At 38.1% G+C, this 15554-nt stretch overlaps 2 protein-coding genes across 2 annotated transcripts in view; both read left to right on the top strand.

Moving 5' to 3' along the window:
• Positions 1-4071: 4071 nt before the first annotated feature.
• LOC18010669 (beta-fructofuranosidase, insoluble isoenzyme CWINV3) lies at positions 4072-6908 on the top strand. The gene is made up of 7 exons (XM_006392626.2): positions 4072-4414; positions 4548-4556; positions 4649-5514; positions 5607-5765; positions 5897-6150; positions 6250-6340; positions 6537-6908. Exons 1-7 carry the CDS (start codon positions 4261-4263, stop codon positions 6771-6773), a joined length of 1770 nt encoding a protein of 589 aa, XP_006392688.1. The 5' UTR covers positions 4072-4260; the 3' UTR covers positions 6774-6908.
• A 6828-nt stretch (positions 6909-13736) lies between these two features.
• The window catches only part of LOC18010512 (transmembrane 9 superfamily member 6), a 2703-nt gene continuing 885 nt past the window's right edge, over positions 13737-15554 (top strand). Inside the window, 8 exon segments of the mRNA XM_006392624.2 lie at positions 13737-13920; positions 14224-14388; positions 14493-14602; positions 14680-14788; positions 14895-15007; positions 15099-15249; positions 15321-15492; positions 15495-15554. The exon segment at positions 15495-15554 is cut by the window's right edge and continues 102 nt beyond it. Coding sequence (XP_006392686.2) covers positions 13813-13920; positions 14224-14388; positions 14493-14602; positions 14680-14788; positions 14895-15007; positions 15099-15249; positions 15321-15492; positions 15495-15554 — 988 coding nt within the window. The 5' untranslated portion in view covers positions 13737-13812.

Genomic DNA, 15554 nt, shown 5'->3' with positions numbered 1-15554 from the left:
TATTAGTTTTATACTTTTATGTACTTATTGACATCGTAATTTTCAGTAATATACATGATTGATTAATTGATTAAAGGGGAAAAGGTTCACTTTAACCCCCACAAAAAAAGTTCGTTTTTTGGGTTTATTTGAGGCTTTTCATCTTAAAAGAAAAATGAAATTAAATGGATTAATTATGTTTCAGTGCACGAAAAAATATTACTCAGTGACACATGCCCTAACCTACTTTATGATCTACATCGAGCTATGGACACAAATCATTGACATTTTTTCTTTGCATTTTGAAAAGAATAATTCATTTGTAGAGGTAGACCATGGTCGGTCCAATGTCGTAGACTAGACACCATTACACTCCTTATCTTATCTACATTTAAAATCTAAACAAATATTTATAATCATTAATACTGTTCTGGTGTCATTATATGAACTTTTTGTCAACTATTTTACGTGTTTAATCCATCATTTATACATGGATTGATAATGTCATACGTGAGCTAGGCTACATATTAAAAAATGAAAGGAACATCAAATACCTAATTTGGAAATTTGCAATTGTATAGTATAGACATACGCATACGTAGAAACGATCTGATTTTTTTTTTATTGGACCATACTAATTAAAATACACTTGCTTTATATCATACTAACCCACATGCTTCAATATTTCTTTTTAAAAAAAAAAAAAGAAATGCTTCAATATTTCTTCGACTGACAATATCTCTTCTTCATTATTGCTACATACTTCTATATTATATTTGGCTAACAAATTCTTACGATTATTGGTTTTATATATCTTAAACCAGAAACAAGATTAATGAATTATTTAAATCACTTACTGCCCACTTTCAAGATAAAGCAGAAAATATGGAGAAATATAAGCCTTTTCTTCAAAGGAATATAAGAATTTCATAAATGTCCACAAACATCAGAGCGTCATTCTATTTCGTGACCCTTATGCATCCATTATGTGAACTTTTGATAATAAAAGTCTCATGCTATTTAGCGTACGTAATAACACGAACGACGATAAGAGCAAAAATAGGAAATACTATTTCTGATTAATTCACAAAATGTTGTTTTGATATATTTGACACAAATTAAAAAAAATTCATATGTAAAAATAAGTTTTACTTAATATAATGTTAATTAGATGAAGATGACTTAAATTAAAAAATAAAAATAAATAATGAGCTCTGCAAAAAAAGTCATACATGAAATTTGTCTAACAATTACATTTGCAAGGTGAAATTATATCTTTGTGACACAAACAATGTTTACAAAACGATAATTTTTGTCAAATAAAATCAAGAATAAATTTTGTGACAAAAAATAATATCTCATAATTTAAAATTCAATCTATTTTAACAAGCCAACTAAAAAAAACAAATATTTTTTAAAGAAAATATTACATAGAAACACACATCCATTTTACTTGGTTTAACGATATTTTTGTATTATATTATAATAATGTGCAGACACTAAAAATAATATCAGAAAATATTTTTTTTATCAGAATATAATATCGTCTTCAAATTTCTTTTTAAAGATCGTGTTCCTGATACCGAAACCGAAGTTTCTATGTATCCATTCAACATATTTGAACCCAATGTTGAAATATTTGAAACCAATATCGAGATGTCCAAACATTTACAAAATATGGTACTATTAGAAATAATATCAAGATGTCCAAACATTTATGAAACGTCTTTTTTTATTTTTAACATTATGAAACGTACTGGTTTTTAGACGAGACGTCCTCGTTTGTGGTTCAGAACTACTTAAAAGTTAAAACTAACAACTGAGTATTTAAACTTGTTAGGGAATTATTTTCACGTAATGGATCGAAAAAATATATTCTTCAAGCAACATATTACTGTTGGATGACAAAATAAAAATTTAGTTCATGAATATCGATCATGATTATTTACTATCCGAAAACTATAGGCCAATATAAGATTAAATGTCCATGTCTTCACGTCAACAACGCGTGCTTTTAACCCTTGTTACCCTTACCCACAAAAAAAAAAAAAAACAACGCGTGTCTCCAGTCTCCAGATTTTACAACGATGAGTCTATGACAGTTATAATAAATATCTCGACTTATGAAGAAAGCTAACAATAATCAAAACTTAAGTTTATAGAATCACGAATGTCATCATTGTTATAGGAGGTTTCTGCTATCGAAAGATCTCTAGAAAATAAATAGATTTGTAAGTTTGGTTTGGGTATTGTCCAATATGAGGCTCAAGTTTTTGTCCGTACTGTATCAGTTTCGGGTTTTGAATCTTTTGATCCCTTACAGTATTTAGATTTTCTAAATTATAATTCTAATTTCCTATGCATTTTCTAAAAGGATTTATCTCCAAAAAATCTTGTTTTTCGACAACATTGTTTTCAAATCTATTATTTATTTCCATTCTATCGTCTAAAGTTTAAATAAAATTTTCAGACGAAATTAAAAAAAACCTAAAAACTCCATTGTTATTATATAATTTATATTGTGTGAGATATAAAAATACGTAAATAACTGAAGTAAGAATACACGAGCTGAGTGGACAAGAAAGACACAGACTCTGATTGGTAACCTGCGGAATGACGGAATTACGTTTTTAAACACAATTCCGCAGGTTTTTTGCCAATCAACAAAAATCCGCGTAATGAAAAAATACACACAAAAATGCAGACTGCGTTTTTGCTTAAAAAAATACTAAAGAAAAGTCATTCCGCAGAAAAACGACTTATAAGTCACTTAATTTATTCTGCAATATTTTTTGGCAATTTCGCCATTCCGCAAAGTTACCAATCGAAGCCACAGTCGTGAGTCGACTCCTCACAGTCACAGACTACTCACAGACTAGGGAAATAAAATTAAAAATCCCCTATAATTGTATTGGTTTAACTTGTCAAACTAAAAACTTTATAAAACTTTTTTTGTTCGAAAGATTGATTAATACACTATATAACTTCAAAAACCATTACAAATTATCAGATTTTCATAACACCTAGTCTTTCGCCGACGTCATTTTCGGCCTAGAATCATAGTAGACATATAGATATAGTAGTCACTAGTCACAATAATTGAATTTGAATTGTTTTTTCCTTTTTGTTAATGATAAGTTTGAATTTTTGATTAAGACAAATGGAAAAATAAGGTGCACATGATTTAAAGTTGTACTTTTTAAATTGTAAAGTCTATATTTCAAAAAAAAAGGTCTATATTTCATATAGTAAATAGTTTAAAAATAAATACATTCAAACTCTGATACAGTGATATATATATATATAATAATAATGTGAATGCAAAATTCTTTACTCGTTATGGTATGACATTATTTACTGCAACTATGGAGAGGAATCTCATCTTACAGACATTAATAAGTGAAAGTGACAGGTCGTCCAAACCGTAGAAGACCAAAAGGACACGTGACAGACTGTGATTGGATAGGACCCCTTAAGCCAAAGAGTCATGATTGGCTTTGACTCTTCTCTTCTGCGAAACTAATCCACACCACGCGGTCAGATGACCTTTCAGACACCCGTTCCCAATGTTTCCGTTTCTGGTCTCCCTGAAACGTCGCCGTTCTGGGTCCCATTACAATAACCGGTTTTTGCAACCCGATAATTAATTAATTGCAAACAATTTACAGAATCGAACCAAACCAAGAAAACCGGTGTGCATATCCTATATTGAAAAATTAATGTTATCCAAAGTAATGTAACAAAATACATGACGAGAATATCCCGTAGCGGATGGGGTTTGGATAATTCAGATACGTAAAATTCGGGATAGGGTGATTAGAGTTTGATCATTTGATGTCTCTTTACTTATTTTGAGAGAAGAAAAAGAAGCTCATTATAATGGCAAGGCATATAACATCAATAACTGCTCTAAATACTTATGGGCTTCAATTTTTCTCCTCAAACCCATAGGCCCAGATTAAGAAGGCTTTACTTTACTGTCTACCAAAAAAGGCATCGTTTGTAGACAAATGCTGGCTGACTTAAGGTTATTTAATTGTTTGGTCTTTGATTAATGGATTTGTATTTGCAGTTACGTGCACACTTGTGCATTATTTGTCTCTCGAACCATGTGAAAAGCGAACAATATAAGAGCTTATTTGTTGTTCATAGTTAAATAACCAATTTCTTCAGTCTTTTTTTAATACTTAGATTAGCCGTTAACACCTTGTACTTAAACAGCTACCCCAAAACCAACCACAAGGAAAAGGAGAGAGAGAGAGATAAAGAAACAGAGCAACAATGGCGAAATTAAATCGTTCCATTGTTGGTCTGTCACTGTTACTATCGTTGTTGCTCTGCGACTTTATAATCGATCTTGAAGCTTCACAACAAGATCTCAACCAACCGTACCGGACCGGTTATCACTTTCAACCTCCAAGAAATTGGATGAACGGTATGTACCATACCGATCTTGATTTGATTTCTGTCCATCGATGTGTGTGTGTTCGATCTTCTAATTAACATCGTTTTATTCTTTGTTGATTCCGTTATGTGAAATGAAAATCTGCTTCGACGAATATTTCCAGATCCTAATGGTTAGTCCTCTTTAATAAATTATTATCCATATTTTTGTTCATATATTATAATCTATTATATCCACACATACGCATTTGCTTTTTTTCGGTAGGACCAATGATATACAAAGGAATATACCACTTATTCTACCAATATAACCCATACGGCGCCGTTTGGGATGTAAGAATCGTATGGGGTCACTCCACGTCAGCTGACTTAGTGAACTGGACCCCACAACCTCCAGCTTTCAATCCATCTCAGCCGTCAGATGTCAACGGTTGTTGGTCAGGCTCCGTCACGATTCTACCAGATGGCAAACCGGTGATCCTCTACACCGGCATTGACCAAAACAAAAGTCAAGTCCAAAACATCGCCGTTCCGGTTAACGTCTCCGATCCGTATCTCCGAGAATGGTCAAAACCGACGTTAAATCCTCTCTTGGCTCCTAACGCCGTCAACGGAATTGACCCTGATAGGTTCCGAGATCCGACCACCGCGTGGCTAGGACGCGACGGAGAATGGCGAGTCATCGTCGGAAGCTCGACGGACGATCGTCGAGGATTAGCGATTCTTTACAAAAGCAGAGATTTTTTCAATTGGACTCAGTCGACGAAGCCTCTTCACTACGAAGACTTAACCGGAATGTGGGAATGTCCGGATTTTTTCCCGGTTGCGATAACCGGATCAGAAGGTGTGGAAACGTCGTCGTTTGGTGATGTAAAGCACGTGCTTAAAGTGAGTTTGATTGAGACATTACATGATTATTACACGATCGGGACTTACGATCGTGAGAAAGATGTTTATGTACCGGATCTTGGATTTGTGCAAAATGAATCGGCTCCGAGATTAGATTACGGGAAATATTACGCGTCGAAAACGTTTTTCGATGATGTGAAGAAACGAAGAGTCTTGTGGGGCTGGGTTAATGAATCTTCACCAGCTAAAGATGATATTGAGAAGGGTTGGTCTGGTCTTCAGGTACATTTTAAATTTGCCCTAGATTAGTTCGTCACGGTCCGATCGAGAGAAATCGAATTTGACCTGTTTTTTTTTTTTTCATGATTTGATAGTCATTTCCAAGAAAAATATGGCTCGGTGAATCGGGAAAGGAACTGCTTCAATGGCCAATTGAAGAGATTGAGACCTTGCGTGGGTCACAAGTCAGCTGGCACAACAAAGTTCTTAAGGCAGGATCTACTCTCCAAGTTCATGGTGTCACTGCAGCACAAGTAGGAATCGATCCCTTGACCAGATTTATGATTAATCCGCATTTTATGGGAATCAATTTTTTATAAAGTACCTAGTTTTTCTTTTAACAAAAAAATGGTTTTTTTTCTTTATTTGATTTGGTATTGAGCAGGCAGATGTTGAGGTATCATTCAAGGTGAGGAACTTGGAAAAAGCGGATGTGATGAAACCGAGTTGGACCGACCCGCAAAAGATATGTAGCCAGGAAGATTCGTCGGTCAAATCTGGTTTAGGGCCATTTGGTTTAATTGTTTTGGCATCTAATGACATGGAAGAGCACACGTCGGTTTACTTCAAAATCTTCAAGTCAAATGATACTAATAAGAATACTAAGTACGTAGTGTTGATGTGCACTGACCAAAGCAGGTATATATACTTCTATACATCGTTCAAAAGACACATTTAGATTATTTTCGTATATACATATAATGCTTACGAAATTAACCTTTTTAATGGCACTCACAGGTCTTCGTTGAATGACGAAAATGATAAAACAACATTTGGTGCTTTTCTGGCAATAGACCCTTCTAACCAAGCAATTTCTCTTAGGACTTTGGTAAGTTTTAAGTATGTCAAAATATATTTTCTCAGATATGTGTCTTGTATCAACTATCAAGCGAGTATACTTCAATTAAAGTTAGAGATGTTGCATCGCAATAAATTAATTTGGTCCGGCTCTGATAGGCAGACATTTCTAAATTCATGCACTACGGAACTGATGTGTATTTTTTTCTTCTTTTATTTTTGTGTAGATTGATCACTCTATAGTGGAGAATTACGGTGGAGGAGGCAAAGTATGTATAACCTCAAGAGTGTATCCAAAATTGGCAATTGGAGAAAACACAAATCTCTTTGCCTTCAATAGAGGAACTCAAAGTGTTGATGTTTTAAGCCTAAGTGCTTGGAGCTTAAAGTCTGCCCAAATCAACGACGAGTCAATGTCACCATTTATCGAATATGAAGATTCTCACTCACTTAACCAATTTTGATTCTCGAGTGGAACATTTTATATTTTAATTTACGGGAGAAATAAAATTCTTGAAACTTTTTCTGCTCCATTCTAGCCACAAGACTCGGATAATTTCATTTTATTTTGTTTGTTATCCTGTTTTTAGAGATTATATCATCTTTCATTGAAGTTGATACTATTCTATTTTGTTTATTTTATTGACATTTGCACCATAAATTCTTCTTACAACGAATGAAACAAACAGAAAAAATAGCATGTTATATTTATAGATTTTGGGAGGAAATTTTAGCTAATAGTAGGATAGGAATATTTTTCAAAATTTGTTTTTTTAGTACTTCATCTATAATAATGAAAGTGTTATAACACATATCATATATGGACTCTTATACCGGCCCATTAGGCCCATCAGGGCATTGTACTTAACCTAGATTCCCTATGTACTCTATATATACATTCCAGTGATTAATAAAGTTTCTAAGTTTTCACAACACGTTATCAGCACGATAAGACTCTCTGAGCGAAAAACCCTAATAAATCCGGCCACCACCAAAACCCTAAAAGCAAGTCGAAACTTAAAAGACGCATATCTTCCACACCGTGAGGAACCAGAAGACGATCTACATATCAAATCGAAGCCCTCGACGAAACGAATCTACTGGTGAAAACCGTTTGTCGATCCAACGTCGGACGCGCCCTCACGCACACTTACAGTACACGACGATCAACCGAAAAAAAAAAAACCAGATCCGAGTTTTTCCTTCTTCAACCAGCAGCTTCTCCAGTTTTGGTGATCAATCCTTGGAATTTGTAGCGGCTAACTGAGGTCTATTAGCTCCCAGTTTCATTAGCCTGTCAGAAATCCAAAGGTGGAAAAGGTATCTTCTAAAACTGAGAGCCATAGAACCTGTTGTTTAAACACTTCAAAACCCTATCGATCTCTAATTGATTGAAAGTGTTTGATACACTGATGATTGATTGATAACTTGTTGATTGATTGTTTAAATTACAAGTTTATGCATGTTCAAAGGTTTTAAACTCGTTTTATAAAACCCTAATCTACAAAAACCTAACAACCGTTTTTGGCCATGTTTATGGCATAAACCTATTCGATTTTCTTCATGTTTAATAAGCTTGTTGCAGCTTATTTGATTGTTGATTCTCTTGCTTGAAACACTTGATTGAATAAACTAAGAAAATCAACCCTAAATCCTAAGCTTGATTCACGATTTTGTAATCTTCAAAATCGTAAGTCATAATGCTTAAACCCTAGTCCTTTTCACGTGATTTCTTTGTTGTCCTTGTGAAATTATTAAAACCATCGACCACAGATCCTATAGATCTCGAAATCACATCCAAAATATGTTTTCCAAACCGTTAAAACCCTAGATAAAATCCTAATCATATTCGGCTCCCCTAGGGTTCCTCCTAAACCGCCTAAAACCGGCTAAACCTGGTCCTCATTAACCGAAATTATATTCGGCTTTAACCGATTAAATCACAGCTATTAAACCGACATCATGTTCGGGGTAACTAAAACCATACCCTTTAAAATTTACTATTTCCGAGAAAGTTCCCTCTAATAGAAAGTTTCCTCATATAAAAACTTTCCTCATATAGAAATTTTCCCGACATAGAAACTTTCCTCATTTAGAAAATTACCCAAATTAGAAACTTTCCAAATTTAGAAACTTTCCTAAAATAGAAATATTCTCAAAATAGAAAGTTTCATCATCAGCATTCAAAATTTTCTCAAAACAATCCCTAACAAAATCAATCTCATGTTTCAGATGTCAAACATTCAGAAATGTGAATTCGAGGCCCTTCACGTCTCCGGGGATAACTACCTCGAGTGGGCCCTAGACATGCGCTTGTTCCTTGCATCGAAAGAACTCGATGCGTGTATTACCGACGGTAACACCGCATCCCGTAAGGGACAGTCTCAGGCGATATGTCACATACGCCATCATCTGGCCTCGAGCCTTAAGCAGCAATATCTCACTCTTGAGAATCCACTTGAATTGTGGCAAGCGCTGAAAAAGCGATATGACCATCAGAAAATGGTCCAGTTGCCTCAGGCAGATTTCGACTGGAAGAACCTTCGGTTCCAGGACTACAAATCCGTAGATGATTACAACAACGAACTCTTTCGTATTGTTGTAATTGTGAAAAGGTTGGAAGATCTGGCCAAAGAAGGTGATAGCCCTGTAGATTCGTTCCTATGGTTCGATCCTTCCCAGTAAAACGCGGCGTGTCCGGAAACTCTGTGGCGAGGATGTGACAGATAATGATCTCCTCGAGAAAACATTATCCACATTCAGCACAGAGAATGTTGTGCTCCAACAACAATACCGTGCAATGAAACACACATTGTACGAAGACTTGTTGTCCTGTCTTCTCCTCGCTGAGAAGAATAACCAGCTGCTTATGAGGAACAGCGCTATGAGGCCCCCGGGATCGGCTCCTGTCCCAGCTTCTCGTCAAGAGTCCTACCATGTTCAACCCGATAGATCCTCAGATCACCGCCGTGGACGTGGTAATGGACGTGGTAATGGCCGAGGACATGGACGTGGAAGACGTGGACGCGGACATGGTCGCGGCAACCGACCTAACCTCAGTTATGGTCCTGGTCGTGGTCGAGGCATCACCAAGCCGACCCGCCACACCAACCCCGATCACTCTGCTTGTACCAGATGTGGGATGTTCAACCACCCAACAAAGCAATGTCGCACCCCCAAGATCCACTGCGATCTATACCAGAAGTACGGAAAAGCTCCTGCTGAAGCCAACATGACTCAGCCAGTCGATGCTGCTAACCTGGAAGGTGACGACCTCCTTGATGATGAGAACACCACAAACGAGCAGACCGACCCCATGGACTATGAAACAGCTGATCTCCTCGATTAATTCAATCATCTGAAACTCTGATACAATTTGATTTTGTTCTTTATTTTTTTTTCATTTTGGGATTTGTTTCATTTTTTTTTTCCATTTGCCTTTATTCTCAGACACTGCTTTACTTTATGATTTATCACATTTTCTGAATTCCTCAATACTGAATTCTATCTTCTATTCATAATGAAGCACACCAGCAAATGGAAACCATAGTCGTAGATAGTGGATCCAGCCACACTATCTTAAGAAACAAAAGTTACTTCATAAACCTAACCTATCAAACCGCAAATATTAGCACCATCGCGGGTCTCTCAAACCTTATCGAAGGATATGGCCATGCCTATGTGTTGCTATCAAATGGCACACAACTTGAAATACCAGATACTCTATATTCTCCTAGTTCGAAGAGAAATCTTCTGAGCTTCAAGGATATAAGACAGAATGGTTTCCACATAGAAACCCAAGGTCAAGGGAACAAAGAATCCCTCCTAGTCACTAAAACCGTAGACGGCCATAAACAAATCCTCGAAACCATACCCGCGCTCTCTACTGGACTTTACCATGCTAAAGTCAGTATGATTGAAGCTAATACCACTCTCAAAGCTCGGTTTACTGATTATACTATTTGGCACGACCGGCTCAGTCATCCCGGTGCAAATATGATGCGTAAACTAATTCAAAACTCTCAAGGGCATACCCTCAAAGAAAACCGAGCTTATCCTCAACACCTCATGTGCACAGCTTGTTCTCAAGGCAAATTGATCACTCGGCCTTCACCAGTTAAAATCTCTAAACAAACACTTCATTTCCTAGAAAGAATCCATGGCGATATCTGTGGACCTATACATCCATCTTCCGGACCATTCCGGTACTTCATGGTCCTTATAGACGCATCGACCCGTTGGTCATATGTTTGTCTCTTGTCCTCTCGGAACCAAGCCTTCGCTAGGTTCTTGGCCCAAATCATAAAATTGCGGGCCCATTTCCCTGACTTCCCACTAAAGACTATCCGCCTTGACAATGCTGGTGAATTTACCTCACAAGCGTTTAATGACTACTGTATGGCCATGGGGGTAACCGTGGAACATCCTGTAGCACATGTCCATACTCAAAATGGATTGGCTGAATCATTCATTAAACGCATTCAATGGATAGCCCGACCATTACTCATGAGATCAAAGCTCTCGGCCTCAGCATGGGGACATGCAGTATTACATGCTGTTGAACTCATACGCATCCGGCCATCTAGTGAACACAAATATTCCCCATCCCAACTACTTTCGGGTCATGAGCCAGACATCTCCCATCTCAAAACATTTGGGTGTTCAGTATATGTACCCTTTGCTCCACCACATCGAACCAAAATGGGACCTCAAAGAAGGATGAGAATATATGTTGGTTTTGACTCTCCCACCATCATAAGATATCTCGAGCCAACCACTGGAGATCTCTTCAAGGCCAGATATGCGGATTGCCAATTCGATGAATCGGTATATCCCTCTTTAGGTGGTGAGACAAACAAGCTGGTCAAAGATCTTTCATGGAATCAAACATCATTAAATTGGCAAGATCCTCGGACTCTAGAATGTGATTCAGAGATCCAAAAGATTATTCATTATCAAAAGCTAGCTAATCAATTGCCAGATTCCTTTGCTGACCCGACCAAAGTAACCAAATCGTACATCCCAGCTTGTAATGCACCAGTACGAATAGCTGTCCCAACAGGACAGACCCAAGTTGCTACAGAGTCTGCACCACGTCTCAAACGGGGCAGACCTCTCGGTTCCAAAGATAAGAATCCCCGGAAATCAAAGAAAGGTGCAATAACCGAAACCGGGATTCCTGCAATATCAGACATAGCCGCGGCTGAGACTCAATCTAATGAACCCTCAATGGAAGTTCGGGACGCCGAATCTCCAGGTTCAGAAGATAACAATGAGATCTCCATCAATTACAATATGTCCGGAACACAATGGAATCGAAAAGAAGTCGACTTAAATGCACTCTTTGCATACAAAGTAGCACTTGATGTTGCGCTCACGCAAGAGGATCTAGAACCCACGTCAATAACACAGTGTACACATCGAACAGATTGGCTAAAATGGAAAGAAGCCATAAACGTGGAGTTAAAGAGTCTCAAACTCAGAAACGTGTTCGGTCCGATCATCCGGACCCCATCACACATCAAGCCAGTGGGCCACAAATGGGTCTTTGTGCGCAAAAGGAACGAACTCGGTGAAGTCGTTCGATACAAAGCACGGCTTGTAGCACAAAGATTCTCACAGAGACCCGGAATCGATTATGAGGAGACTTATTCTCCAGTAGTGGATGCAACAACATTCCGATTCCTCATAAGTCTGGCCATAAGAGAAAATCTTGATCTGCGGTTAATGGATGTTGTAACCGCATATCTCTATGGGCCCCTAGACAACGAAATATATATGAGACTCCCAGATGGCATTGAACTAAAAGACAAAAATGCATCTCGAGATCAATACTGCATCAGGCTGAACAAATCCTTGTATGGACTGAAACAAAGTGGGCGTATGTGGTACAACCGTCTCAGCGATTACCTCATCAAAGAAGGCTACAAAAATGACCCCATCAGTCCATGCATCTTCATCAAGAAGTACTCAAACAAAGGATTTGTAATCATAGCAGTATACGTGGATGATCTAAACATCCACGGAACATCTGGTGAGATCTCCCAAACAGTCGACTGCTTAAAAGCAGAATTCGAAATGAAAGACCTAGGCAAAACAAAGTACTGTTTGGGATTACAACTTGAGTACATCAAAGGAGGAATCCTTGTGCATCAATCGGCTTATATCGAAAAGGTACTCAAGCGATTTAATATGGACCAAGCTCACCCATTGACCAGCCCAATGGTAGTTAGAAGCTTAAGTGATGACCCTCTTGGTCCCAAAAAGGATGATGAAGAAATCCTTGGTCCTGAAAAGCCATACCTCAGTGCTGTAGGAGCGTTAATGTACCTGGCTAGTCACACTAGACCAGACATATGTTTCGCCGTGAACCTCCTCGCTCGATATAGTTCATCTCCAACTCAGAGGCACTGGAACGGTATAAAACATCTCCTAAGATACCTTCGAGGTACTCAAGACTTAGGACTCTTCTATACTAACCAAAATAAAGATGGGTTAGTCGGCTTCGCCGATGCAGGATATCTATCAGATCCGCACACTGCCAAGTCTCAAACTGGCTACGTTTTTACGCATGGAGGAACAGCCATCTCTTGGAGATCAATGAAGCAGACACTCACTGCCACTTCATCAAACCATGCTGAAATCCTAGCCATTCATGAGGCTAGTAGGGAATGCGTCTGGCTGCGCTCCATGACTCAGCACATCCGCAGAGATTGTGGTATGGACGAAGACACACAGCCCACGGTGATGTATGAAGACAACGCGGCATGCATAGCTCAGCTCAAGGAAGGATATATCAAAGGAGATCGGACGAAGCACATTTTACCGAAGTTCTTCTCAACCTCAGACTGGCAGAAGGACGGCACTCTCAGCGTTCAGCAGGTCCGATCCAGTGAGAATTCAGCTGACCTCTTCACCAAATCATTGCCTACTTCAACACACCGGAAGCTCGTCAAACAGATAGGAATGTATAGACTTAGAGATCTGCAGTGATGCTACAATCAGGGGGAGTAATGCGTGTTGTACTCTTTTTCCTTCACCAAGGTTTTGTCCCACTGGGTTTTTCCTGGTAAGGTTTTAATGAGGCAACATTCCCCAGCGCATTATCGAGATCCCGATTGAGTAGCTGACCCGGTTCACTCGTCCAAGGGGGAGTGTTAAACACATATCATATATGGACTCTTATACCGGGCCATTAGGCCCATCAGGACATTGTACTTAACCTAGATTCCCTATGTACTCTATATATACATTCTAATGATTAATAAAGTTTCTAAGTTTTCACAACAGAAAGAAGATTTAATAGATTTTGTGAATTTATTTCACTAATTAAAAGAAAACACATATAAGCGGCAAACGACACCGTTTCAAGGGGTCTGTTGAATAAAAAACGCTTTCTTCTTGCATCGGCTATCGTTCCGTTGCGCTCGGCTACTTCTTCTACCTGAGAGAAGCCTCCTCGAGGAGGAGACATACAGAAAGAAAGCAACGAAGAAGACGAAGATGGCGATTACGATTCGAATATACGTCACTCTCTTACTCTCCTTCCTTTTGTTCTCCACGCTTCGCGCATTCTATCTTCCCGGTGTCGCTCCTCGCGATTTCCAGAAGGTACTCTTTTGGTTATTCCGGTCTCACGTTTCACGACGATATCGATCTAGGGTTTCCTGTGTTAATTGCGATTTGTTGTGGTTGTAATTCAACCCAGATCTGTGGGAAATTCTTGCGTCTAGTATTGTCGAAACAATATTCGAGCGTTTTTAGCGAAGTAGTGTTTGCCAACGAAGAATGTAGGGATCTAATTTATTCGATTACATAGTGCATTGGATGTTATAATCAGCTTACATTGATTCGAATTGAAGCTTTTGAGCTCATGATTTGCAAATCTTCCCTGTGATTACCTAATTGGAACAGGGTGATCCTCTTTATGTTAAAGTGAACAAACTATCGTCTACGAAGACTCAACTTCCTTATGATTACTACTACCTTAATTACTGTAAGCCTCCCAAGATCTTGAACACCGGCGAGAATTTGGGGGAGGTTCTCAGAGGAGACCGCATTGAGAATTCGGTTTATACTGTAAGCAAAAACTCTTATAAAATTCCTTTTCTTTCTTTCTGATCTTTGTGCATTAACCCCTCACCATCTGATGTTGGAGATATTTTTTTTCGATTATGTTTCAGTTTGAAATGTTGGAGGATCAACCTTGCAGAGTAGGTTGCCGTGTGAAAGTCGATGCTGTGTCTGCTAAAAATTTCAGGGAAAAGATTGATGATGAATACCGAGCTAATATGTAAGTTTTATGTCCTTGATACCTATATGAGGTAGCTTTGATTTTATCCTTTTAATTTGATTGTGAAATGACTGTAGGATTCTTGATAATCTTCCGGTAGCTGTTCTTAGACAAAGAAGAGATGGAAGTCAGTCAACGACTTATGAACATGGTTTCCGTGTTGGCTTCAAAGGGAGTTATGAAGGGGTAATATGTCTCTAAAACCTCTATGGCTACATTCTTACCTCCCACTTTTTTTGTTTTGTTTTCTTTTTCTTGTATCAATCTGGAGTAGCTTGCTTTGCTGTTGTAGAGTAAAGAGGAGAAATACTTTATCCATAACCACTTGAGTTTCCGAGTTATGTACCACAGAGACGAAGAGTCTGATTCTTCTCGAATTGTTGGTTTTGAGGTTACTCCTAACAGGTATTTTTTTTTTTTTACTGGTTATCATCAACGTTATTGAGAAGTCTGATTCGTCTCGAGCTCACTTTTTTTTTTCTCTCTTTTTGGATAGTATGTTGCATGAATACAAAGAGTGGGATGAAAAAAATCCTCAGTTAACAACATGCAACAAAGACACAAAGAATCTGATCCAAAGCAACACTATTCCACAAGAAGTTGAGGAAGGAAAAGAGATCGTGTTTACGTATGATGTCACGTTTAAGGTAATTGAATTACCTATGAGAGCTTGTTATTTGCGCTCTGTTAACATATTAAGACGTTTGAAAATATGCAGGAGAGTGAGATCAAATGGGCTTCGCGGTGGGATACATATTTGCTCATGAATGATGATCAAATCCACTGGTTTTCAATCATAAACTCGCTTATGATTGTCCTTTTCCTCTCTGGAATGGTAGCGATGATCATGATGAGAACTTTATACAAGGATATTTCCAACTACAATCAGCTCGAAACCAAGACGAGGCTCAGGAAGAAACCGGGTGGAAACTTGTACATGGAGATGTCTTTA

The sequence above is a fragment of the Eutrema salsugineum genome, unplaced genomic scaffold (genome assembly GCF_000478725.1).
Source record: "Eutrema salsugineum unplaced genomic scaffold, Eutsalg1_0 scaffold_7, whole genome shotgun sequence".
In the NCBI taxonomy this organism is placed as follows: domain Eukaryota; kingdom Viridiplantae; phylum Streptophyta; class Magnoliopsida; order Brassicales; family Brassicaceae; genus Eutrema; species Eutrema salsugineum.
This window is presented reverse-complemented; position numbering and strand designations above follow the sequence as displayed.